A 27,624-nucleotide genomic window follows, 5' to 3' on the forward strand; every position below is an offset into this window, starting at 1 on the left:
ATAATGAATTGGCTCTCGTGTAGCGGGGGTCACCTGGGGTTATATGATGGTCTACATCTCTCTTGCTTTTCTAATTTAATTGCTTTTGTTTCATGTAATCAATGTCCTTATTGCTAAGCCTCATTCTCCATATGGGACAGGTCAAGGCTCATCTTTTCAAGAACAAGGCCAGTGTCCTTCAACGGCCTTTAATTTACACTGTTGAAAGGTGTATTTCATTTGGGCTAGTATAATGTCCAGTGATTCATGAGGTTGGTGTGGTTGACTTCTGACTTATTTTCTGATAGGTATGGAGAACTATAATAACTGATTACATTTGCTGCCTTGTGATTTTACTTCGTAAATCCCTACTGATCTGTCATTGAAGCAAATTTTTTTTTGGAAGTGCACAGTAATGGATCTGATAAAACACAAATGCAAAGTCACGGAACTTGAAGACAACCAACCAACTGTTCAGTGGTGTGTAGAGGACAAAAGTAGTACTGGTGACAGGGATACCAAAGATACATGAGAGAAATAGGATGTGAGATGTTAAAGTTTGGTTTAATTTTTTTAATTCTTTTTTTTTTAAAGTTAAATGTTCTTAAAGACATAGGGACAGGCACTTAAAACATCTTCTGTTTTTCCTTGTTTTTAACAAGCAAAAGAACTACTGCTGTTGGTTGTAGTAGTTGAAATCTTACTAAGATCATAGCCTCACTTGAGGAGTAGTCCCATGCTCTTGAAGTTAAGGTATGTTTCTTATTCTTAATTTATCTACTTCTTTAAGTTCACTGGTTTGGGTGTACTTAGCTGGAAAAGTATTGAAAGTAGGACTTTCTGCAAAAATGACTGATTTTTAGTGACTTACATAAATGTATGTAGTTTGCCAGACTGATCTAACAGTTTTATTCGTACTGGAAACTAAGCTTTCAAGCAGGTATGTATTAGTGCCCTGGAGCATTTAGAATGTGGTATTTATTCCTCAAAAGCTCCCAGCTGGATTTTGCTTTTAGACTTGAGTGTGACATTAAATTGGAATTAGGGTTGTGTTTTCCAACAGTTTAGTTAAGTTGAAGCATTGAGTGCAAAGTGTTGGCATTCACCAAATCTCCCTTTAATTAATTCCTCATCGTTTGCACTGGTGTAAGCAACTGCAAAATGTATCACTGTGGGAAGATGGTACTATATATTAATTAAAAGTGGAGAATGCATGTGGCATATTTTGGTGTAGGAGTGAATCCTGTCCTTGCTGAGTGGTTGGCAGATCCATTGTAGTCCTTCGGTGTGTTAGGCTCAGGTGGGCTATATGAAGCTAGTGGAGAGCTATTCACCATCAGTTATTTTAACACCACTGCACCTTCTATTGTGGGCAAGTCACAGATGTGTAGATCATTCTCTGTGCCTTTCAAGGGAGAAAAAGATTATATTGTGGTGTTGGTTTTCTTTTTCTTTTTTTGTACACAGAATATACCCCAGAGAAGTTTTGGGATTGATTATGACTGTAACTGCTTTGTCAAGGATGGGAGACCTTTCCGTTACATCTCAGGTAGCATTCACTACTCACGGGTGCCCCGGTATTACTGGAAAGACCGCCTGTTGAAGATGAAGATGGCAGGACTTGATGCCATTCAAACGTAAGTATCTGGTGACTTTCAAAGTGCTTTGTAGTCCTGGGAGATGTAGGAGAAACAGAATGCCACCATTGGTACTTTGTTTATTCATTTTTAATAGGTGAGAAAGCTCTAGAGAAGTGAAGGGTGGCACAGGATGACCTCTAACAGCATAGACTGGGACAGCAGGGCAGGTTATAGCTAACAGTCCCCTTCCCTGCTGATAGGCCATGCCTCTTGCTTTATAACCAAGGGTGCAAATGTGACCTGAAATAAATTGCGAAATGTGCTCTGCTTCTGCCAAGGGCATTGTAATCTCTGGTCAAAAGACAGACAAGTTGAGAGGGAACAATAACCTCTTAATACAGCCTAGACTGTATTGCCCTGAAGCCTTGAAAATATTGGAAAAAGCTGCAGTAATATTTGAAACTATTTCACCAGGAATGTTTTAACTTAGAAAAATGGTTGGGAACTAGGTGCACTTTTTCTAAAAAAAAAAACCAACCCCCACCGCCCCAAACCAGTTTAAATAGTTTTCAGTTATGTGTACTAAAACTTTAGTCCATCTTTCTTGACTTTTCTACCTGGTTGTGTACTTATTACAACAGGTGAGGCACAGATTGGCAAAAATAAGAGTAAGCTGCTTTTTTTTTTTTTTTTTTTTTAAAAAGCTTCCTTGACCAGTGGAGTGGTAGAAAAGTGTAAGGCACAGTCTTTTCAAGCAATGGTTGTACTTCCCAAACATGTTTGTTTTTCTTTCCTATATCATTACATGGCTTAGAGCTTCTCTTTCAAACAGCCTGTTTTTGTGCTATGTACTGCCAGACAGTGTTGTTTCTGGCAGTGCAGTGTCTGTAGGCCAGGGCACTTTGCTCAGTGTGAGTGTTGCACCATCTCTCCTTTCTCTTCCTTGAAATCTGTATTTTGTTTGACCTGCAAGTTGCAGGGTTGTCTTGTACACTTTGGAGGTGTGATTAGTAAGGGTTGGTATGTGAAGAACAGATGGCAGGGAAAGAAAAGAAGTTGCTTTTTTCAAATTCAGGGTTGTCTTTTTTTTTTTTTGTCTTGAAATTCTTCCTCGTGTTGTGATGACGTAGTGACCTGTTGGTGGGTGTTTTCTGGGATGTTTTTTGTTGTTTTCTAATACAGCAAGAAAGTTCTGTCTTCCCTCTCATCACATAAGAACGATGGTGTTAAGTACCACTTGCTCAGGACAGGACATGTAACAATTTTGCTGCAATAAAAGTAATCTGAAATGGTCCTGAAAATTATACCTTTTGATGTCTGGCTTGAAGATCAGCCTGGGTCTTGACAGCTGCTCTGTGTCTCCAGTGATCTGTAGTGTCTCATACTTCCCTTATGTCTCTGGTTTTATTTTCCTCCTCCTTCCATCACCTGTGTATTTTCAATGCCTGGTTCACTTCCAGCTTTTTTTTTAACTGGTCCCTTCCTTTTTTTGTTTGAATTTGCCTGTTCATGTCTCTGCTGCATCACTGGTCTTTTGGGATAAGAATCTTTTCTTTCCTGTTCCCCCATCACTGTTTAATGTCAGAATTGCTGCAGGACTGTTTTGGTTTTTTCCTTTCACTTCCTACTTCCTTTGTAATCTGCTAACAAGGGTTGTGTGTTTTTTCCTTTTTTTTTTTCTTCCACTTGTGGAGATCTCTTACTCTGTGCTTTACTGTTTTGCATTAGTGTCCTTCCCTGTGCAGGAAGGAGTGGAGATTGTCATGTGTTGCCCATGTCAACTGGTTTCTGTTGGTCTTGGAAGAGCCAAGTTGTTTCTGTTTTGGCACAGAAGGTACACTACAGCTAGCAATTGTTGCCCTGTGGATATGTGACCCATGGCCTTAGGTGTTGTTGCTGAATCACCGATGACAGATAACAGGTTTCTTACAACTTCCTTCTCTTTTTGTAGGGCAGACTGGGATTCCTTGACGTTCTCCCCCATTGTTGCTTACCTCTGGATTTTTTTCTACTGTAGTGAAAGATAGCTCCTAAATATGTATCTTAGAAGCAGAAAGCACCCCTGTGTCTTGCATTTTCTACAAGAACCAAATCCATATATTTTTCCATTTGATGCTGATCTCTCTCTCTTAATGTTAATCCCCCCCCCAACAAACCAACCACCACCCCACCAAAACCCTGTTGTTTTTGTTTTTTAATTTGCAGATAATCAAGCCTTACTGCTCTTGATAATTTGACATAAAGCAATAAATTTTCATGTTATGACAAACAACTCTGCAGTGATTTTGTGTAGTTTTGGTGAAAATGGAAATTTGTCTAGATGATTACTTAGCTGTGGTTTTGTTTTCTCTTCTTCTGCCTACTTTTTTCTGGATCAGTAAAACTATTAGCAAGGGACTGAGATGCCAGATGTGTGAAGTTGTTCTGGAATGGGCAGCAGCACTGCCAGACCTTCTGGTGGAATGTGGTAGTTGGAATCCCAGCCTTGAGGCTACCTCTGAAGACTGATTTTGCTGCTTGGGATTTTCCCCATGAGACAGGACAGGATCTTGCTATAATTTGAAGTATGGGAGCCTTCCTTGTTCTTATCAAAGTGCTCCCCAAGGAGCCTTACCACTTCAAGGGAAACAGGATCCTTTTATTACGAGATTGTCCTTGTAAATACCTTGTGGTCAGAGCAAGCTAGACCTGCTCTCCTTCCTGTTCTCTGCAGCCTCATTTCCGAAAGAGTTGCTATGCCTTGATACATGGTTCAGCTAATGACTGAGTCAGCAGCTCACCTGGGACTCCTGAATGGGTGAAGTCAGTATATGTGTATAATCATCTGTACCTGGAAACATCTTAAGCAACAACAGAATATGAGCAAACAGGTGACAGGAAGCTTGATCTTACATTAAAGCTTAAAATATCAAGGCCTAAGCCTGCCAAATAGCAGGTTGAAATTTGATGTTGCTGTTGGTATGACATCCAAGAGGCTGATGGAGGTGTGCTTAGGGACTCCACTCCCTTCCTCAGCGGGCAGCATGCAGGTCACACAAAGGTAACTGTCACTTGTTTTCAGTTCCTGGACTGTGTCTGCCAACTAGAAACTAATGCTATCGAAGACCTCTGAAAAGAACTGATAGTGGTTTGTTTGGGTCGGGGGGGGGGGGGTTTGCATGGAGGAGATATATAATTAACCACTAGATGGGGCTAACTATTCACAGGATTTACAGATCAGCGAAGAAGCTTCCTGGAAGACTCAGCAGTTACCTTACAGGCTCATAGAAAATTAAAGAATATTGAATATTTTATTTGTTTTACTGTATTTGTCCACTAATGAGCAGAAAACTATAAACCTGTAGAAACTCCTTCTAAGAAAGAGCTGCTCTTTAGCATACTAATTAAAAAACAAGCCAAATTTACTTTTTCTAAAGACTTACAAATGTGTAATTTAACTAGCATGTTGCTCTATTATTTATGAAATTAGCACAAGCTATTTAATTTCATACTATTAAATAATAACCCAACCCTGGTATTACAGAGAATTATCCTGTATGTTAAGATAGGTAAAGTGGGGTTTTTGCCTCTTGACATCACTCTGAAACGGGAGAGGAAAACTGTGACTTTTAAAGAAAAGCTTATAGGAAAAAACTTAGGAATTGTATGTGAATGAAGAGTAAGTGCTGTTACTCAAATACAGAAGAAATACCACATTTTGAGTTTGAAAAAGGAATGTGGCATTCCTTTATAAATTAATTATTCTGTAGCTAAAGCAGTACAGCATTAACAACTGACTACATATTACTACAATGGTATCCAGGAATTTTACTTGCTAATAATAATAATTTCAAAGGCAAAAGATTTAATTTGAGGCCATTGCTAGTTGTAGAAAATATACTGGGGGATTAAAGTCTATTAGTAACAATTTTCAAACCAGCATTTAAAATACATTTGTATCATGATTTATTTGATAAGAAAGCATTTCACATAATTTTTTTAATTCACTTTCTTCCCTTTTTCTCCACTAAAGTCTACTTTCTTTCCAGCCTTCTGGGGAACCATGGGACATAAATCAAAACTGTTCCTGGAAGAATTTTTCTGTCTTCCTCTACCTTGAGCATAAGGGAGCTGAAGAAATCCTTTTGTCCTCCTCTCAGACACTATTAAGAATATTTAGACCTTCAGACTTGTGTCTAGAACAGGTTAATGAAACTCTCCCATGAGTATATTTTCATAACTAACAGGTTACAAGGTGTAGTTAAATTTCAGCTAGAATGCTTTTCTCATATTAACCTGTAATTTACTTACCAGTCATAAATAACTTGTGAGATAGCCTAAAGAGAAAGGAGTATAAGTAGTTACTGTCTTTCTGTGGTAGTATTTTAGGCAGTTGGAAACTGTTATGAAGTTAAGGTCTAGTCATCTTTATTTAGCTCAAACAGGTGCAGCTCTGATAGAAATATTTTTCAGTGAATGAGTTGCTGCATCAACATGCCTGTTAATTCCTCCCAGAAAGAGCTTTGTCTCTTAACTGCAGTGTCATGTTGGTGATTCATAGTCAGATGATACTTTTCAGAGGAACCTGCAGACCCTTTTCCTATTAATACCACTTCCGTATGCCTTTCTTCTCGTTTTGTATTTTGCCTTTTTCTATGCAAGAGAATTAAAGAGTGGTAACTCTTAATTCATTATTGATACCAGACCACATTGCTCATTAGTTAAGAGCATCTCGAATCCTGATTGTGTTCACCGATGGATTTGCAATCACTCCCCATTTCCAAAAGCGTGCTGTGCGTTACCTCACCCAGATGTCAATAAAAGCTTTGGATATAGTTAGACCTACCAAAGACACTTGGATACTCCTCAAAATATACCATTGCTTTTCCAGAAAATTGTGGGTTGTTCTTCTGTAGCTAATTTTAATTCCATATTAATGTTATACCAACTAGCCTCTTTTTTTTTTTTTTTTTTTTTTTTCCTTGTGCACCAAAATACCAAAAGCCTTGCTAAGTTGAGACATCACCTTCTTTTCCTTTTCTCTAACTCTTTAGGCAAATTTTCCTGTGAACAAATGGAGTTAGGGTTATCTGTCCTTGACAGATCCATAGTGATATATACATAATTTAAAAGAATTCTGTATTTCTAAGCAATAGTTATGAAAATAACATGGCTGTTATGGCTTAGAGCAAACTAAAATTATTCTGCGGTGATAACCAGGATAACAGTATATGGAACAGGGAAAGCAAGCACAATATGATACTCTTGTATTGGCTTCTTTGAGAAAGGTGGGTCATTTGTTTGTTTTAAATAGTTTTCTACTTTATCTACTTTAATCTTAAATTTCAGGAATCAGCTTGCTCCTCTCCTTGAAATTTAGACAAAGTGCACAAAACTAAATTAACATTGAATGTATTTTCACATGGTTCATATATTCATTAAATGCACATTTAGTTTGTTCTAAAAGTGAGTTAGTCATGTGTTTCAGAAATAATTCGAGCAGGTTAACAAAGAAATAAAATTATAGAGGAGAAAATTCTGCATTTTGATGCCTGAGTGCATTGCTTTAACTCTGTCGTGGCATACAAATTTTAAGTTTTATCTCTTCAAACAGAGGCTTAAGATTTTGACATTTGTGAGGCTATAATATTAAATAATGTTGCTGAAAGATTATAATTTTTGTATTTGACGTTCATGTGCATGTTGATGTGCATGTACGTCTGGCTGTGGTTGTTTCGGTAGTGTGCTCATGTTCCAAAACGGTGTTCCTGTTTTTCTTGCTTATTTAAAGTGGTGTTTTCTGCACTTTCTTTCCATCTTGGGTAGTTCTTGCAAAATTAACTCTGGAACATATGAACAAACCCAAACAGCAAGAAAAGTGTTGCCTGAGAGGATCTTTGCTTGGCTAACCACAGTTTTGGTTTTACGAATTTTTCTCAAATTTGTTTCCCTGGAACAGTGGCAACAGTTCTCTCAGAGGGATTACAAACCTATGTGCAAGAAAGTAAATGCATGGAGAATGAATTTTCCCATTCTCTTAAATCCTTGCTCAGCCTGTACTCATCCCTAATTTGAATGCGTGTCTGTTCTACAACTGCCACTTAATACTATCCCAAGCCAAAACACTCATGGTTGTCAAGCATGGGCCATAAGCTACAACGTAGCAGTTGGTAGATAACATGTTTCTTCATTGTCTTGCAACAAGTATATTTTTTTTATCTGCTGTGAGCTGTTCTGTGGTGGGTTTGTGGTTTCCGAAGTCCTGGAAGTAGGAGAAAGGTGTTCTCTCAAATGGTTATCTTCGTGTTTGGCAGCTTTATTACTTGGTTGAAAGGAAGTTTTACTTCTTCCAGGATCTTGGGCACCTTAGCATCATCCTCAAATTTGTCTGTTCTTCCCATGCTGGTTTTTCAGAACCTGTGTTGCTCCTGGTCAATGAAAACTTTCAGGACCTAGATGCAATATCGTTTGAGGCTTAGTTCTTTGTAGTGGCAGCAGCATGGACCTGTCAACCTAGTTGGTTTCCCTGTGCAAACTGGGTGATCCCTTTGGGAAGGGTCATGCAGTGTTTTAGGCAAGCTCGTTCCTGACCACATCCTTTGTGAGTGTTTTACAGGATTCATCTCTTCACAAACCTCCCGCCACTGTCAGCTGACTGTCAGCTGACACCAAAACTGTTAGCTAGTTAAATTTTGGAATAATGTCATGGTTTCAAAATGGCACTACCCAAACCTGTTCTTGCATTGATATGGACTCCTGCAGACTTACTGCAAAGTACTAAGCCTTATTTCACCATTAATTTTAACACCACCTGTCATATGAAGTACCTCACAGAGGAAAGGCCCTACGGTTATGTGTTCTACTGATCTGAAGACCAGTTCAACATTACAGATCTCTGGGGCATGTGGTGCGAATAGTTGGAGTTCTGGTTTAGTCTCAGTTTCCTAATGGAAGGTGATCTTCTCTTCATAGGTATGTGCCATGGAACTACCACGAACCCCAGCTGGGCATGTATGATTTTTCTGGTGACAAAGACCTAGAGTATTTCCTGCAGCTTGCTAACGACACTGGTTTGCTGGTTATCCTGAGAGCTGGACCTTACATCTGTGCAGAATGGGACATGGTACAGCCTTTTGTAACAGTTACCTTATTTCTAGCATAAATTTAATGCAAGTATTTCTGTCTTAAAGTAGACAAACATACTTGGTGTATCTTTGGACAAGGCTCTTGGTTTAGTATATTAAAATCCATGCATCTTAAGTGACATCTTACAAACTTACTTTCTATTTGTTTTTTCATTGAGAATTATTGCTTACAAAAAATCAATCTTCAGGTCTTGGTGTATGTTTTGATAAAAGACTAAATTCTTCTTACATTTCCTAAAAATGGCCACTGACGTGATTCCCTTTCTTTTCCTAGGGAGGTCTTCCTGCATGGCTGTTGGAGAAGAAAACTATTGTTCTCAGGTCTTCTGATTCAGGTAGAGGCATCAAAAGAGACTAGCAAAAGTACACTTTAGCAGCAAGGCAACTTGCTGTTTGAGGCCATTACTAGGAAATTCATATTTCAGCTTAAGTTATCTTGTGTGTAAAATCTTCAGTACTTTTAATTAGAAGTGTGCATTCAAGAAGTATATAGAACAAACAAATCAGGGTAGAAAGCTTCCAAGGTATTGACAAGTTTCAGGAAAATTGGTGCCAAGAGAGAAATCACTGTCATCATTGAGGAAAAGAAAATAGGTAGCTCTCGGCTTTGAGTTTTTCAGTTTTGCAACCCACTCATCATGGAGATCCTTCCTGGTGTGCATGTAATTCCAGAACTAGTTACAGCATTCTTTAGTGCTGCCTGGTCATGGACCAAAGATGGAGGGATGAGATGAGACACGAGATTAATGTGGTTATTGGAGTGCATATTAAGGGCAGATATATAATGTTTGACTCTAGTTCTGACTCAGTGTGGGATGAATTATCTATTTAAAAATAGTACACATAGCAATATTTGAACTTGTTTTCCTGTTGAAATGTGTTAGGACAACCTGTGTGAGACATTGAAGTCTCTCTGTTGATTTTCAAAGTTTACCTATATTTAAATGTTTAATTTTTAGTAAACTGTGCTGGAAGCTGCCATTTATGGACAGGTAAAAGAGCACATCAGTTCATTAAATGCTGTTTTGTTATACTTTACATACTTAGAACACTAGGTAAAAACAACCCATACATAGTTTAAAATAAAATCTGGAAAAAAACAGAAAAGTTGTGAAATGTTTATACTTTGTGTATCACAGATTACCTGGCAGCAGTAGAGACATGGATGGGTGTCCTTTTGCCAAAGATGAGGCCTCACCTCTATGAGAATGGAGGTCCAATCATCATGGTCCAGGTAACTTCCTGAAAATCAAATGAACACAAGCAGCATGGATGCTTATATTGCTCCTGCAGACACTCTGTGGGTGTTGGGTGGTAATGTCACAGATGTTTCTTCACAGTTTCAGGTAGCTGAAAGGTTCTGATTCAATTCCTTATCCTAAAGAACCAAGTAAGTTGTTTCCAGAATTCAGAGAGCACTTGTCTCCTCTATTAAAGTTGTTTTTCACATCTATAGAAGGCAGTAGAGGAAACTTGTGAAGCTTTTTAGATTTGAGTTTCGTGCCAGTTCTCATATAAAGTCAAAATACAGTACAATTGCCTGAAACCCTCTGACAGGAAAAAGGGGAATAGAAACAAAACCGATATGAACTAAGCCTAAAACTTGTGACAACAATGGCCTCAAAAAATTCAGTCTTTTTAATTCTTAGCACCTAGCAAGCTGTAAATGTTTCAGCACACCATATTGTGCTGAAGTATAAGCATAAGTAGCTTCTCTCTTAAATTCCTTCTATATGTGCTCTGGCAATTGTTCCATATTCTTAGTATTTGACCATAACAAAAGCTTTGTTTTAATTTTTTTTTTTTAAACTCCCTGTTTGGCACAGGATGGGATAGGATAATTTTCTTTTAATATGCCCAAGATCATTGTTCTTGAACAATGTATTCTATTGAGCAAAAACACTCAGCAAAATTCCTTGGTAGAAAGAAGTTTATAACAGGGTTTACAGCAATAACCTTCAGGTGTGCATGACATTGGATCTGGAGCTTGAAAGTCCATTCCCTTGGGCAAGGGGCAGGATGTGTACCTCTCAGTAGTAGCTGGGTTGTTCTTCTCCCCTCAGTCCTTTGAGTCCACTCCAGGGCTTTGCTGTTCATGTGAGCCCCTTGTAGGTATGTCTCTTCTGGAAGTCCAGTTTTGCTGCAGTTTTGATCATGTCACAACCTGTTCTATGGTTTTATTGTTCTGCTTGGGAGGTGAGTCATAGCTCTCTAGTTTTAATAGAGACTGTGTTTTGATCACTGTTGTTAAATAGCTAGGGTAGATATTTTTATGTGGAGGGTGATTTTGTAGGAAAATGACTTACCTCCTCACAATGATTGCTCCACTCTAAGATACAGGTGAGAGGAATGAGTGCCTAGAAGCATTGTCTTCTCTTACTTCAAGTCTGGGCTTAAAATTACATTTTTAGCATTGCCATCAAAGGAAGAGGAGGGTTGAATCTGGGCTTCCCATTTTTGGTATAAGGTGCAGACTGAAATTGGCTATTGCAGCACTGACTTGCTTTTACTGTGCAGGTGGAGAATGAGTATGGAAGTTACTTTGCTTGTGACTATGACTATCTGCGTTCCCTTCTGAAGATCTTTCGCCAGCATCTTGGGGATGAGGTGGTGCTGTTCACAACTGATGGTGCAAGCCAGTTCCACTTGAAATGTGGAGCTCTTCAGGGTCTTTATGCAACAGTAGACTTTGCCCCAGGTTGGAGACTGCTGTTTGTTACCAAAAAAAATTCTGGTGTGTGTGTGTGTTTGTGGCAGGACAAACTGAGCTGACTGCTTGACAACCCGACTGCTTTGTTTAAATGGGGTAATAGACATTTATGTGTATTTGATGTACTCTTAAATGTACAAGAATCACCCAGAAGTAGCCAGTTAGAGTCCTAATCACTTCCTTGCATCATGAAATCATGAATAAACAATTTATGCTGTTCATGGTGTATATTTCCTAAAAATTAGCGGTAATAGTTGGCATTGATTCCATTGATTTTAAAATTTTATGTTTTTTTTTTTAACTGTTGTTTTAATGTCCTCTGTCCCAGAATCCGGCAATTACTGCTGAAGATCATCTTTAGAAATGTTCACAGTGCTACAGTTTGCTGTGATATAGGCCTGAAGAATGGCTAAGCAACCACAGTGTGTTCAGAAAGGGCCCTTTTGATAGGAGAGTTAATGATGTAAATGTTCATATACTGCACAGACTTGGCAAAAGAGGCTTAAGGCACAAGAAACAAACTCCAAGATAGATATTTCCCTAATCTTTTAATGTGTGGTTTTGTACGATATTCTCTCTATAATCGAAGATGTGTGCTTAGCAGGGATCTGTTTTCTTACAAGTAGGTTGAAATTATGAACTCCTTTTTGTGTATCACTTAGGAGATGGTGAGTTACTCACTGAAGTAGTTATTTCCAGTCCTTATGGCTTGAGCCACTAAGCGTGATCAGAAGTGAAACTCGCCTTTAGAGGTTGCCTGCTTCTGTTTTTCCCTATAGTCTTGGTACCACAATCCCAGGCTTTCCAATCTGACACTTCGCAGGCTTTTTGGTGCCAGGATGTTATTCCTGAGAAAAGCTGGGTTTTCAGAAGGCGTATCTCAAAAACAAGGACATACGTGCCTACATACATATGTGTATGTATATACTTTAAATAATTTCTGCAACTTAAACACTGGAATCAAAGGTACCGATTCCTGTGTTTTCTGAAGTAACTTCTAAGTAACTTGTCTGCATTTTGCTAGGTCTTGGAAGAGACAAGGCAACTATTTCACTGAAATAAAGGACTGAAAGTCATGGATGTCGCAACTCAATTTTGTTTCTATCTGCTTACAGGTGGCAATGTCACAGCAGCATTCTTAGCTCAAAGGGGTAGTGAACCTACGGGCCCTTTGGTATGTCTTTTCACCTTAACTTTTTGTATCAGTCTTAATCTTGCAGTGATTAATGAGAGGAGTTGGGAACAGTGTGTTGGACAGTTTTAGGGACATGTTTAAAAAGACATAATTTCCAAGTCAGTCAGAAAAACTGAATAGAGGAGCTTCTGTGTGTGATTGGCAAATCCACATTAATTGCTGTTCTGCGAATACTATTTTATCTTAAAAGGTATTGATTTTGTTTCAGTATTTTTCCTTGTTAAGACAAATGTTTACAAAGCAGTGGAAACAGTAAGTATGATTAGATGAGTTAGTGAGGTACATGTGTGGGTGGAAGTTAAAAGCAAAAATTAAAAGGGCAGGTTAGAAGTTGCTTCCTGTTTTCAGCTACCCTAGAGGTTTCACACAAGCTATAATGGGATGTGAGATCACTGGAAGGCATTTTGACAAAAGGAAAAGGCCCGCTGTGTGTACAAGATTATCTCTGTGCTATGAAATCGTTTAAAATGCAATTTGAGTATTTGAAATATTTATTTTATTGTTAAATCTAGTCTATGTATGCTATTCTGCAAACAATATATGGGTTCTGTCATTTATTTGAATGCCAAGCATCTGAAATGCGTTCCTGTTGACAGATTCCAAGGAAATCCACACCTTTTGGTACTTAAGCATTATTTTCAAAGTGTCCATATAAAATTATTGAAAGAATCCTTTAATTTCTTTGACCAGTAATCTGCTGAAAAGGACTGATTTAGTGTATACTTGGCTGTATTTTATAGTAGTTTAAAAATGGCTGAAATGAGTCAAGGTGCCTTTTTTCCTTCCCCTTCAGTTAGTAACCTTAAATTACATTGCATTCTGTTCTTGTTCCCTCTTCATGTTTTCCCTTCCTCTTTTGCCCTTTCTCCTTTCAGGTTAATTCTGAGTTTTATACTGGATGGTTGGATCACTGGGGACACCGTCATTCTGTTGTCCCCACACAAACTATAGCTAAAACACTTAATGAAATCCTGGCACGTGGTGCTAACGTTAACCTGTAAGTGTGTGTTCAGTAAAGGTTAATTTGGGGGGATTAATTTTTCCCAATTTCAGCAAAACCTGATTTAAGTGGATGGCTTTTTTTGCTTTTTAGGTACATGTTTATAGGTGGGACTAACTTTGCCTATTGGAATGGTAAGAAATTATTTAAATGATACTAATGATGTAGGGGAGCTGTTTATGAATTAGGTAGTAATTATTTTGTGAAAGAATAAACTATGCCTGCTTTCACATGACAAAAGATGACTGCATTAGCTATTCTGTCTATTGCCAGCATGTTGTACTAAACCCACGTGGTATTTATCTTTGCAAAGGCTGCTTCTGCTTCACTCAGTCCTGTGAAACAGTTGGAACATGGATAAATTTGTTTCTCTTCAGAGTATTTCTGAAGACTGTATGACAGAGCAGTGTGAGCTAGAAGGATGTTGTCCTCATCAGGAATAGTTTCTCTATGCCACATACCAAGGCCTATGTTGAATCTAAAAATGTAGCAGAGTCTGGCTGTGATTGGAAAGAATGCTGAAAGTTGATGCCTTCAGAAAAAACAACAGGTCTTTCATATTCTCATTGCTTCCCCCCCCCCCCCCCCCCCCCCCCTTAGGTGCCAATATGCCCTACATGCCACAGCCCACTAGTTACGACTATGATGCTCCACTGAGTGAAGCAGGTGATCTGACAGAAAAATATTTTGCCTTGAGGGAAGTCATTGGTATGGTGAGTGTCCTCAGGACATATTTAGAATGTTGTTTTGAAACATCCCTGGTGTACTGCAAACTCTCTAACTCTTCTGTTGGTATCAGTTATTTCTGAATTTACAGTTTTCTGCAGGTAAGGAAAGTGAAGTAGAACAGGTGATTAAGCCAGCTTAACTGCTTGTTGTTAGAAAAGGGGAAAGATTTCACAGCTTACTGCCTTGGATATCTGTATCCCAGGCTTCATGATATGGTTTTGGGTCTCTGTGAGGAGTGTGCTTATCCAAATGAACACATCTTGTGTTTGTGATGCTACAAACTGTAGCTAGTGGGTGGAACCAGCTTAGCCTTCCTATAAAAATGCACAGTATCTCTACAGACTGGAGACTGAAGTGAAACATGGAACCTGTATCTGGATTTTGAATAGCTTTGCATTGGAGAAAACAGATTCCATGGGAATTCCAAGGCTCAGGCTTGTATACACTGTCCTGTTGCATGACAGCAACATTCCTATTCACTAGAAGGCTCTTTTTTTGATGGGAGTAGATCTCCCAAAAGTGTATTAGACTTTCTCTAGGGTTGAGCACGCCTTTATCTCTGTACCTGTGGAGGGCCTGCTGTGGATTACTTTCTTCAATTTCTTCTTTATCCCTAAGCTTTCTCTTGATGGATAAATTTGATAGCCTTTCAAGGGGAATCTTCTGTCTTGATACAGTTTTTCTCACCAGAAAAATTCCAAAACTTCCTGTTTTTGAAATGTTTTCTTCAAGGTGAGATCCCTATCTGAAATGTAAGTAGAGTTCTAGTGCAGTGAGAGAGCCTTGATAAGATCTGAAGGGTTCAGTATAACCTAAGGTGTGTTGGGTCACGGTACAGCTTTTTTTGGTGTGGTTTATCTCTGACCTTCCATATCCATAGGATCTCAGCAAAGTTTTCCTGTCTCTGCTGTGGGTTCTAAAGCCATAACAGTCTATCTACGCAGTTGCAGTTTGAGGTGGAGCTGATGAAAGAAAACTAAATTGTCTGTAACTAATGACTGCATTCAAAATGTTAGCTATGCTACAGGGCTAACACATTATAGTCTTCCTTTACTGCTTTATTCAGTTAAAAAACATAATAAAGAAGAATGGTTTCAGTCTATAGCTTCTTTCAATTGCTGACAGCATTTTCTAATTTTTACTTTATGGGCTGGAATTTCCTACTTTCAACTTCTTCTCTTAGGTTAATATAGTGTTTCTTTTCTTTAAGCCTGAATATCTTGATTATTTTCAAATAAAGGGGAAAAAGGGAACTTGTTACCAGAAATACAAAGCAGCCATTCATCAGTCCATAGTTGACATTTGACAAGGAGGGATTGGGAATTGTACTGCTGTGGTCTGTTTAAAAAAAAAAAAAGATAAATAGACAAACAAAAAAAAACCTCCTCGTCTTGGAGCAGAGGCAAGCTTTCGAGCATGAGTTTTATGCTGAATGTGTAAACCCAGCAAATAATGCCTTGTGCTAAAACTTTCAAGCTGAAATCAAAGTAAAGTCTCTTAAGAGAAATGCCCTTTCAGCCACTCACCATATTTATTAAAGAGAAAAAAACAAACAACCTAGGAGCTGCCAGAGTAAACACTCAGAAGTCACTGAATGTGCAGATTAAGACAGCCTTCACAAGGATGACCATTTGTGCATGTGTATTAAAATGTAGGCTTAGGTTGCTTGATCACATGAGTATCTCACCCACAGACGTTTTTTCTCTATAACGTGCAGACAGGGCCATGTTCAGTAAATGAAAGAACAGATGGACATTACAGGACATTACAGGAGACAAGTAATGGCAGGAAAGGGAGAAGGGGAAGGAATGGCAAGGAAAGAAGAGGATTGTAGGCTTAGAAAGGAGGAGGCTAGGATATGGGGCAGAAAGCCACTGTCTAGACTTGCCACTCCTCAAAGGTATCCAATAAAGTGGTGGACACTCCTTCACCCCTTCTCTCTGCCGATCTCAGGTGGTTTGTCCTAGAGATACAGGGCAAGAAGTAAACAGAAACAGCCTGGCAGTCAGAGTGTTTCCTCACCGTGTTTCCCAATGGTTGACTGGGCAGCTGTCTAGACCAGGACCAGATGGAAGCTAATGATGGGACCTCAAGGGTTCACGGAGCTGTAGAGGAGGCTGTGGTCTCAAAGCCTGCTTCTCAAAGAAACCAGCCCAGGCAGTAATGGATTAGCAGGTGGTGGTGGTGGTGGACTATAGTAACACTGAAAGGAAAGGCACAAGAGGCTAATAATTCTCATATGGAAGTGCTGCCCTTGACTTGAAAAGGTTAACTCAAGCTCCCATGGACTGGAGAGATGACTGCAGTTGTAGAAGACTGTAATGCAAGCTCTAGCCACAGGAGGGCTCCAAGGACACTGATTCTTTGGCAGCTCATTTGTTCGCTATGCTTTTACTCTTACCTCGAGTTGAATAGTTATTAAAAATCGTTTACCATATGTGATCAAGTCAGATATGGGTTGTTGATTTTTTTTTTATCCATCTTAGACTAGATGCATTTAGGACAGAGAGATTATCTACTTCTTGCTACAGTTCTACCTCTGTAAGTTGTGAAGTAGAAAATGAGAATTCAGTTAAAGCGTGTTTGTATTTAAGTTTCATATGTTGTTTTTTTTCCTCTTTCCCTTTCTAGTATAAGCAGTTACCAGAAGGTCTTATCCCTCCGACAACACCCAAATTTGCATATGGGAAGGTTCGCTTGCAGAAGGTAAGTTAACATCTGTAATATGTTGTGTATCTTTCCGTAATGTTGTAGCGTGCTTTTTGCAAAAAGTGTTTATGAGGGTGTCCTGGAAGTCTCTAGATATCATACAAAATAAAGAGGAAAACCTTGAAAGCAAACTTTCAGGAAGGAGGGAGTGGAGCTTGGGAGTTAGGAATCATGCCCATGGTAGAAAATGAGAAAATGTATGTTGTCTGGATATAAAAATATAATTTTTACAATATGCAGTATGTGCCTGAAGTTTTACTAAACAGAAATTAATATATTATTAACACAACAGAATCATAGTTGTCTAAGGTAACTCATGTACGAGTAATGTAGCTGGGGGACTGTTAGCATGAGATCTATGAGCAAAGGGTGTTTTTGTAGTTGGTGATGCCTATAAAGTAGAAACAGTGGGTAGGTTATACGTTTCTTTGAAATACGTTTAGTTGTTTAAATTTTGAATAGGGAACATTTTGAATAAATTTGAAAGCCTTGTTGATAAAGTTTCTTACAAGATTTGTGAAAATCTGTAGCTGATGAGAGAAATTAAGTTGGTTTCCTGCTGAGGGAAGAGCATGAAGAACATAGCACGCTGAACTTGGCCATTCTGTATCCTGTCTGACAACAGTGGTTTAACAGGTCAGCACATGAGTAGCTGGGGTTTGTCCATAGCACCATCATTTTAGGACCAGGGACATTTTTTTGTGAAATATGATTGAGAACTACATTCCTGCAGTGGGTGTAGAGGATGGTTTAAGGGGGAATGAAAGAGACAACAGGTATGAATTTGGCTATATCCATTCTGCTGGGCACAGACAAGTTGTTTTGAGGTGGAGGATTACTGCAGTTGGAGTACTGGATACTGTAATTCATAATGCTTTGGTTTTATGCTTTGTGATTTTAATTTGACAGCCACCTTTCCAATCAGCAGTGTATCTGATCTGTTATGCACTGCAGCTGAAGCATTGCAAAATTTGGTAGTGATAAGGTCTTGCAGGTGTTTTCAAGTCATCCCACTCAAGTGGTGGGCAGAAATACTTTTTGTATGAAAGTGATTCACCAGTGAAGTTGACACAGATCTATATCATTTTCAACAACCTCTGAGTATCTTCAGACATTTTAGGGTTGCAATATGAGGTTTCACTGAACTGCCTTACATTTGGTAGTGACTAATTATATACCGTTATCAGTACACCCACCACTGCTGCTCTCATAGGTTTCCAACATCTGGGAGCCTCACCATCAGATTTTGACTCTCCAATCATCTTATGGTTCATGGCTCTCGAATAGGGCTGTCCATTTCACTAGAATCATGAACTTTCTCTTTCATGCCTTCACGAAATGAAGGCTGCAGGGTGCCTGGCCCAGATACCTGTCTTACAAAGGACGAGTCAGATGACTAAACTTGCTCAAATATTGCAGCTTTGACCTGGCTATCACACTGCGAGCCCTGTTCCAGCCCCTTCTCACTTTCTACATTTCCTGGGTTTTGAGAGGAGGTGTTTTACTCTCCACCCAGCATTTTCAGGAATCCAGATGTCATGTCTAAACTGCCAGGTGTGAGATTCCTGTCGTTGCCTGTACGTATACAGCCATCCGCACTGAAAGCTTCTAGAATTGTTTTCTGGGAAGAAGTTTGTTTTTATCTCTGTGAACCCACAGCCTAACTTCAGCAGCAGTTTAGTCCTTTGCTTGGTTACCTTGCAACACAGGGTGAGTCTTAAATCACAGAGGGTTTGTACTGTCCCAGCCAAAGCCATCCTCCCAACTCCGTGATGTGTTCTAACCCCGGCTGGGACTGGGTCCCCAGTGTACCTTGTTGTATGGAGAAGCCTGAATGTGTTTGGGTGAATATTGGAGAGGGAATATTCTAAATGGTAGGACTTAGCTTTGGTGATAGTAAACTTCCCAGCTATATTGTGTGCAGTGACAGTGCTAAAACAGGTACTGTGTGAAGCTTCACTGTGCAGTCGAGGTCCAGCAGCCAGTCTGCTATGCAGAGCATTATATCTACCAGGTAGTGAACCAACTCCCTTGACACCTTTGCAGAAAGGAAGAGGGAAAGGAGACTTTAGAGTATTTTCAGGAGTCATGTGATATACTTTAAAGAGGTACATGTAACCACCCACCCCCCAAGATACTCTGTTACAATTCAGTCCTTAAGTACCTCTTCAGCTACTCAGGACCTAAACTCGAGGAAAAGAGATCTTAGCAATGCTGCCTGTCATATTTGCTGGGTTTTGGAGGTTTTTAAATAAATTGCCCCAGATGAAAATAATTGGGGAACCCAGGGTAGTTGGGAAGGGAAAAGAAACAAAAAAAGAGAAAAAAAAGGAAAAGAAAAGTAAAAGCTCCTATGCTGTTCCCTGATCAGGCAGTTGTTTATTTTGAGCTATTGAATTATTTAAATAATTCTGAGTGGGAAAAATGTAGTTTATTAAAAGATGCTGGGGACACCTGACATTGCTACAGAGAAGCAGTAGACAGGAAAGCAGAGATAAGGAAAAAAATCTTTTTGCATAGATGCAAAAGAGAACTGTTGAAAATGAGGAGTGAGTGCAGGCAAAGGCAGAACAGCAATAGCTGTGCTCAAGAGCTGTGAGCAGGATGACAGGGTTTAGGGGTTTAAGACCCAGAATGTGGGGAGCATCCTTTCAAGAGGGAAATGAGTAAGTCTTAGTGTTTGTGATGTGTCTGTGCAGACTTGTGAGCGGGTGGTAGTTTCTGTTCACCACTTGGAAGGCCCTGAGGAGTGCTTGGTCACAAGGAAATGCCTGCCCCAGCACTGCAACCTGCACACTCTTAGGTTCTGGAGATGTATTCCATTCTTGGGATGTGGAGACCTCAAGCAATAGCAAGTAGCAGGCAACATTGATATGAGTTAGGGGTAGAAAGGGGTTAAGCAAACAGGATGATGCCAGTAGTTGATATGATTCCTGATGGAGCTACTTTGCTTCTTTTCTTTATGCTTGATTTTACACTTTATTTTTGAAGACCTCGCTCTGGAGGAGGAAAAAGTATTGCTATTTTTTATTAGTCATCTGTTGTTTTACAGGTTGAGTTTTTAAAAATTCTTGACAGTATTTGTAATTTTAAAATTTACTCTTAAGTTTCTGTTGTGGTACTGGTTGTCCACTAAGTAGCAGTCAACAGAACTTGCAGCAGGAGCAGATCATGTTTTGTGTTTGTTTGTTTGGGTTTTTTTTGTATGTACTACTTAAAGATGAAAAGCTGAACGAAAACAATCCATTGAAGTTTCAAAGAAACAAGCTTCTACCAGCCCAGCCCATAAATGAATCGTACGTGGTCAACCTGTAGTCAGAACAGAAGTCTCCTTGGTAGCAGGAGCTTAAAGTTGAACAGGCACACGTACAAACTGGTAATATTCAGTTCAGCAAGGCACAGTGCAGCACTTGTTGCCAATTAGTAGCTCATTCAAGTGACCATGTGTGTCTTAATACTGCTTACATTCATTTCTAATTTCATTGTCCACCTGGGGCCAAGACTGTTAATGCTCAAAGGATTGTTGTTTAGTTCCATAAATCAACTCTGTCAGTGTCTGTGCAAAGATATTCATCTATTGCTTCACAGCTGTTGTACAAGATCTGCCAGTTCAGTCTCTTGTGTGGCCTGCCAAGTCCTGCATATTGCTTTAACATTACTGTCTCTCTTGGAGGGGCACAAAATAAGGAATGGAGCACATACACAGTCCAGAGCATTCCAGGGGAATTTTACTCTATGAAAGCTGATTGTTATTTTAGGTACAATCCTTAAACTGAAAATGTAAGAGCAAACTACTTCTATTAAAATTTTGCAAGCCATCATTTAACTGACAGTCGTCTTGTTAGGGTGAACGTGCTCAGCTATGGACTAGTGAGGCGGACCCAACCTCCAGGTAGTGATGGCATTACCTTTTGTATATTTATGGCCTCCTTTTGCTTTCGTGTTCCTAGCTAAAGGGTTGAGATAAGCTCATTTCAAAAGTCCATTCAGATCTATGTCTACATGCATGTTGTGGTTTAACCCTGGTAGGCAGCTAATCACCACACAGGTGCTTTCTCAGTCTCCCCCAGAGGGATGGGGCAGAGAATCGGAAAGATAGAGGTGCAGAAACTTGTGGGTTGAGATAAAGAGACAGTTTAACAGGTAAAGCAAAAACTGTGTGCACAAGTAAAGCAAAATAAGGAGTTCATTCACTACTACTCATCAGCAGGCAGGTGTTCAGCCATCTCCAGGAAAGCAGGGCGCCATCACATGCAACAGTTACTTAGGAAGACAAACGCCATCACTCTGAACATGTCCACCCCTTCCTCCTTTCCCCAGCTTTATACTGGTGAGCATGATGCATATGATATGGAATATCCCTTTGGTCAGATGGGATCAGCTCTCCCAGCCATGTCCCCTACCATCTTCTTGTGCACCTCCAGCCTGCCTGCTGGTAAGGCAGGCTGAGAAGCAGAAAAGACCTTGATTGTGTAAGCACTGCTCAGCAGTAACTAAAACATTCTTGTGTTATCAAAACTGTTTTCAGCACAGATCCAAAACATAGCCCCATACTAGCTACTATGAAAAAATCTAACTCTATCCCAGCCAAAACCAGTACTATACTAAAGAAATAGTTGTGTCTACATAGGTGATTCATGCTGACGTTTGTCACATACAGCATTTTGCGCAGTGATGTAATTTTAATATATAATATTTCGGCACTGCTGACTTTCATGTAGCCTCAGAAGTTTGTATTGCTGTGAGTTCACTTACAGTATACAATTCTACATGATTTTAAATGCCCGGGGTTTTTTACTGTTTTTTTTTCTCAAGCTTTTGAAAGTAGATCTGCATTTGAGAAATATTTTGAATGTCTGATATGTAATTACCACTGAACAGTGACAGTACTTCTGGTTAAACAAACTAACATCTTGCATGAAAAATATGAATGCAATTGATTTATTTTTTTTTAGCTTAAGACATTAGGCATATTGTGTGCATCTTGATTAACATAAAAGTGATATGGACTTAGAATTGTAGATGAGTAGAAAACTACATAACTGCAAAAGGAAATTTCAGATGGCAACAAAACACAATTTAAATGTAGACATGTAAGTACCTTATTCAGGTACTTATGCATGTGACTAGCCTAAACCTTGCTCCCAGTCTCACTAAAATCTGTCCAGCTACTCATATGTGACACTGAATTACAGCCTTAGGGTTTCTAAAATTATTTTAAGACTAAATAGGGTAAATTTGTTTTGGATAACTCTTGGCAGAACCAAATTGCATCTCTTACTTAGATACTTACTTAGATACATACTTACATCTACTTAGCTCAGAATGATTCCAGAGTAACTCACTGGAAATCAGTGGCATTTTCCCTAGCTTGATTATAAGTATAATTGAGCAACATTTAGATAATATAGTTGTGTTTTATTAATTGTTCAGAGCAGTTGCGTCTGGGGTAGTTCTCACTGAATAATCAAGGGCCACTTTTATGAATGCATATCAAATTTAGAACATCTGGATTTTTAAAACATTTCTCCACGTGTAGCATATTTCTTTCAGAGTTCTTTGTACTGTAATGTATTATTAATGTATATGTAAGGATGATGTAAAGGTTTAAGTTTTCTTTGCTTTCTGGACAGATGCAGTTAACTGGCTAGGTGGCTGGGTATTTAGGCTGTTATATTTGTTCTGAAATTCCTGACCTTATATCTGCTTTTTCTATGCTACAGGCAGGCACTGTGGTGGAGGTTCTTGACAGGCTGTCACCTGATGGACCAGTGAAAAGCACTTACCCATTAACCTTTGTTCAGCTAAAGCAGGTGAGGGTTCCTTCAGTAGGCACTTTGCAGTAAAGTTTACTTGTAAAGTTATTGGAACAACCCTCTGTGCTGTTACTCTTCTCATGTCCAGTGTCTTGCACCTTATCTCAGCACAGAAGTAATAGTATTCTAAAGGTGTCCAGGATTTTTGCATTGGAGACCTTCCCATAGTCTACAGTGCTACTGTTTAGCACCTGAGATTTTCCTCTTTCTATGAATGTAGGTATCTCTGCTGTCCAGGCTTTCAACTTTTATCTCTCTCCTCTCTGGAGCATTGATTTTCAGGTTCTTAAGAGACTTTTTTTTTAACCATCTTTCTTCACTATTTTCCTTATTCTGTCTTTTCTTTTTGCCTCTCCCTATCCTCTATCAGAGTGGGCACAGTGGATGAGACAGTGCTTCATCATACAAGTTGAGGGGTCTGGAGATTGGGAAATGCAATCCGTTTGACGCTTCTGTGGGCCTCCTACTTATTTGTAGTCCTTCTGCTACATGTATGGTGAGGCAAGAGAATGCAGTGAGAGAAACCGTTGGGAGCAACCTCTTGGAGTTGTTGCAACCCACTGTCGAGGTCATTCACCCCACTGGTTAAGATAGGAAAACCACCTTTCTCTGCATTTTTCTGTGCTTTCTGCTGCCCACTCTCCCCTATGTTCCCTGTCTGTCAGTCTCTGCATCGGTTTCCCTGTCAATTTTGGTGACTTTCCATATCTTCCCTCACAGTCAAAGATCTTTCCCTTGCTGCTGCAGTACTCTGTCTTTCCATTGAGGTTATGTAGCTCCTTGATCACTTCTGTGCTGAATTTAGCAGAAACTGGAGCATGGGTACTAATTGTTTGCAGCTAAAATAAACTACTCAGAATGTGATGCTGGTAGTAGCTGTGGGAGGGAGAAGAGGGGGGAGCAATTCAGCAGATGCCTGGGATATAACACTAGTCAAGTAGAGGTTCGAAGCTCAGATTTTTCTTTCCCAAGCCACTAACACAGACCTGTGAGAGAAGTTGCAGGTAGTATGTTTTGGCTGGATGTAGTTTCTAATGGCCTCCTGAGAGAAGAGGGCAGACAGTGGAGCTTCCTAGCATATTTTAATTTTATTTCTTTCCTTCCCTTTCTGCCCACCCACTTTTTCTGGTCACCTTATTGCAAATGTAATAATTATAGCAGAATGGAAATGGTTTACTCTCACTTCTTCCTGCCAGGGTTATGTTCTAATCCAAGTCTAGAATATAAATGGGTTTGTGGCTACTGAGTCAAAGAGACGATGCATTTTTTGACTTGTTTCTGATTTGTGTTTCACTTTGTGATGAGAACAAATCTAATGAGTATGACTTTCATTTTTTCTTTCCTGATGGGGAACTTAGTGAAAAATTTTCCGAAATGTTTCTGATGTAAACCAGATAGTTTTCAAAATATATGATAATACTGACTTGATGAATATGTCAATTTATGGGCACTGGGTGACAAGTGCACTTTCAAGTTTGTTAAATGAACGATTTCCAGCTATTTTTCATTTATTTTAATGAGGAAATAATAGTGTTGGTCATTTACTGCTTTGTTTTTATTGAGGAAATACCATCATAACCAAGACCCTCATCTTTTAAAGTTATGTAAATGTTTTGATGAAACATTTTAAAATGGAAGCTCTGTGGAATTTACACCCGTTACTTAAAGGTCAGAGTGAACACTAATCTGAAGCTGGTATCTGCGATAGATGCTATCTGAAGTAAATGAAAGTTAACGTTTCAATCCAAACACATAGGCGGGAACGTGGGATATTTCTAATTTATGACCCGAATTGAAGCTACAGAATGGCTTGATTCATTAATCTGGGTTTTTTCTTTCTTTTCTTAGTATTTTGGGTTTGTACTATACAGAACTACGCTTCCAAAAAACTGTACGGAGCCCACACAGCTGTCTTCACCTTTAAATGGAGTCCATGATCGTGCCTATGTCTCTGTCAATGGGGTAAATGGTGTTTGCTGGTATTCGTTTCTGCCATGAGCAACCTTAACAAGTCATGGATACAGTCCATCTTTTTTCTCCTTTCCTCAGCAGATTTTATTAGATAATCTTATTTAATCAGATGAAGGAAGTAAGGAAGCATACAGTTGATTCATACTAAAGGTTCATATTTGTATTTCAGAATTACACACACAGAATTACACACAGAGAATCATCTAGGAAAGGACCCTGGAGATCATCTAGTCCAACCGTTCGCCTAGCACAGTTCCCACCTACAGCATATCCTTAAGCTCCAAATCGACCCTACTCTCGAACACCTCCAGGGATGGGGACTCCACCACCTCCCTGGGCAGCCCATTCCAACGCCTAACAACCCCTTCTGGAAAGAAATGCTTCCTAATATCTAGTCTGAACCTTCCCTGGCACAACTTGAGGCCATTCCCTCTTGTCCTATCGCTTTCTACTAGGCTAAAGATGCTCATCCCCAGCTCTCTGCACCCTCCTTTCAGGGAGCTGTAGAGGGCCATGAGGTCTCCCCTCAGCCTCCTCTTCTCCAGACTAAACACCCCCAGTTCTCTCAGCCGCTCCTCGTACGACCTGTGCTCCAGACCCTGCACCAGCTCCGTTGCCCTTCTCTGGACACGCTCGAGTCATTCAATGTCCTTTTTGTAGTGAGGGGCCCAAAACTGAACACAGGAATCGAGGGGCAGCCTCACCGGTGCTGTGTACAGGGGTCAGATCCCTTCCCTGTCCCTGCTGGCCACGCTATTGCTGACACAAGCCAGGATGCCATTGGCCTTCTTGGCCACCTGGGCACACTGCTGGCTCCTGTTCAGCCGGCTGTCAATCAGCACCCCCAGGTCCCTCTCTGACTGGCAGCTCTCCAGCCACTCCTCCCCAAGCCTGTAGCGCTGCTGGGGGTTGTTGTGGCCCAGCCATGAAAATATAGCTGTCTGTTATGTCTAAAGAAAATGTAATTGTTTCCATTTTTGAGATACTTTAATGTTGATAGAGTCACGACTTAAGTAAAAAAAAAGAAACAACATAGAAGAAGGGTTTACTTGCCGGTTCATGAAGTATGTTAATGATATATATGGTTGGTGGCTTTCTACAGTGTTTCCACAGATTTTTATTTTTTTAATTTTTCTTCCGTGGGTTTTTTTTTTCCTTTTGAGGATGGGGGGAAGTGGAAGCCTGAACCTATGTCTTACCTTATGAATCTGGCTTCTGACCGCAAGTTTTAAAAAAAAAAAAAGCCAGCTTATTGTACAGGGTATGAACTTTTCTCTGTCTTCTCTTAAGCAGGGTTTTGTTCCTGCTTAATGAGAATTAATATCAATTCATGGACTTTGATAGCCTAGTTTTTAATTAATCTTTGACCTGTGCTGACTCTCATCACCTTTATGTCCAGGTCAAGCTCTTCTTATGTTGTGGGAATGGAAATAAATAAAACTAAATATTGATGCAAGCTTAATTAGAAGATGAAGCCCCTTTTAATCACTGATACTGCCAGAATCTTTTCAGTGACAAGACTAAATTTGAGAACTTGCTTTTTGTGAATCAGGGGCATCAAAACCCAATAGTATTCTAACAGATGAGTTAGTTGAAATCAGCTAAGGAAAGAGGTGGTGTCAGAAGAATGCTGCCTAGTAGCACATCCAGTTGATATAGTGAAATGTGAATATTGACATAGCAGCTTTTGTGTGTGTGGAAATTTTTTTAACTTTTTTGTTTGCTTCCTTTGTCCTCTTTCTTTTTTTTATGCAAGTTGAAGAGACAAGTAACAGGGTTTTGTTTGTTTTCAATAGTCATTTTCTTCCTCTTGGTGTAATTCATATAGGTTCCTCAAGGTGTCCTTGAAAGGGACAAATCACTTATGATAAATATAACTGGAAAGGCTGGAGCAATTCTGGACATCTTGGTAGAGAATATGGGCCGAGTCAACTTTGGTAGATACAATAATGATTTTAAGGTAAGTAAAATCAATTGAGTTACTGGATTGTGGTGGCTTTTCCTCTTTTCCACAGGTTAAAAAGAAGATAGTGTGTTACAGCGAAAAGATAAGGCTTACACAGCTGTAATTTTACCTCAAAATATAGCTAGTCACTAGTTTTCATTTGAGTTTTTCCAGTCACCAAAATCAATGTGGAATTAAAAGCTGACAGATATCTTTTTAAATCTTTTTGTTTGTTCACTTGTGTTAGTCAGAGTGCCGCCCACAAGACTTTCAGGTTGACTTAATCTGCAGCTAACATTTTAAAATGTGCAGAGCTGTTTGGATCAATTCCAAGAATGGGTTGGAAATCATTCTAGATCTTGGTTGTACTTCGAGACGTGTGAATCCCAGGGTTGTATTTGTGTGTGTATCTTTTGATATGATGAGACACTTTTGTATCTCTCTCCATGTCCCATTTAATTTTTCAGCGGCATACCCTTGCAATATTTTCAGTGTGGCTAGGAAAGGCTGTTTCATGAGCACTTTACCATGCAAAAGTGCCAATTCAGGTTTGGAGTGATCAGGTGTTAGAGATAATTATTAGAAAGCTTCTGAATGTTTCTGGGTTCATGCTGTACTTTGTGACTGTCACGTCCCTGCCTGAGTGGCTGTGGTGGGTTGACCTTGGCTGGCCACCAGGTGCCCACTAAGCCACTTTATCACTCCTACTCTATCATAGGTCAGGGGGAGGAAATGCAATGAAGGGTTCATGGGTTGAGATAAGGACAGGGTGATCACTCAGCAATTACTGTCATGGCCAAAACAGACTCGACTTGGGGAAATCAATTTATTGCCAATTAAACAGAGTAGGATAATGAGAACTAAGA

The 27,624-nt window shown here is 39.5% G+C and overlaps 1 protein-coding gene across 1 annotated transcript in view; it reads left to right on the forward strand.

The window, feature by feature from the left end:
• GLB1 (galactosidase beta 1) overlaps nt 1-27,624 on the forward strand; it is a 50,982-nt gene that overhangs the window by 10,222 nt on the left and 13,136 nt on the right. The window contains exons 2-14 of the mRNA XM_074900662.1: nt 1,447-1,616; nt 8,511-8,661; nt 8,958-9,018; nt 9,823-9,917; nt 11,201-11,381; nt 12,509-12,567; nt 13,464-13,585; nt 13,682-13,722; nt 14,189-14,301; nt 16,949-17,023; nt 22,750-22,839; nt 24,691-24,804; nt 26,642-26,773. Of these exons, the coding sequence (XP_074756763.1) occupies nt 1,447-1,616; nt 8,511-8,661; nt 8,958-9,018; nt 9,823-9,917; nt 11,201-11,381; nt 12,509-12,567; nt 13,464-13,585; nt 13,682-13,722; nt 14,189-14,301; nt 16,949-17,023; nt 22,750-22,839; nt 24,691-24,804; nt 26,642-26,773 (1,404 nt within the window). The remainder of the gene's footprint in view (nt 1-1,446; nt 1,617-8,510; nt 8,662-8,957; nt 9,019-9,822; nt 9,918-11,200; nt 11,382-12,508; nt 12,568-13,463; nt 13,586-13,681; nt 13,723-14,188; nt 14,302-16,948; nt 17,024-22,749; nt 22,840-24,690; nt 24,805-26,641; nt 26,774-27,624) is intronic.

Source organism: Athene noctua, chromosome 2 (genome assembly GCF_965140245.1).
Source record: "Athene noctua chromosome 2, bAthNoc1.hap1.1, whole genome shotgun sequence".
Taxonomy (NCBI): Eukaryota; Metazoa; Chordata; class Aves; order Strigiformes; family Strigidae; genus Athene; species Athene noctua.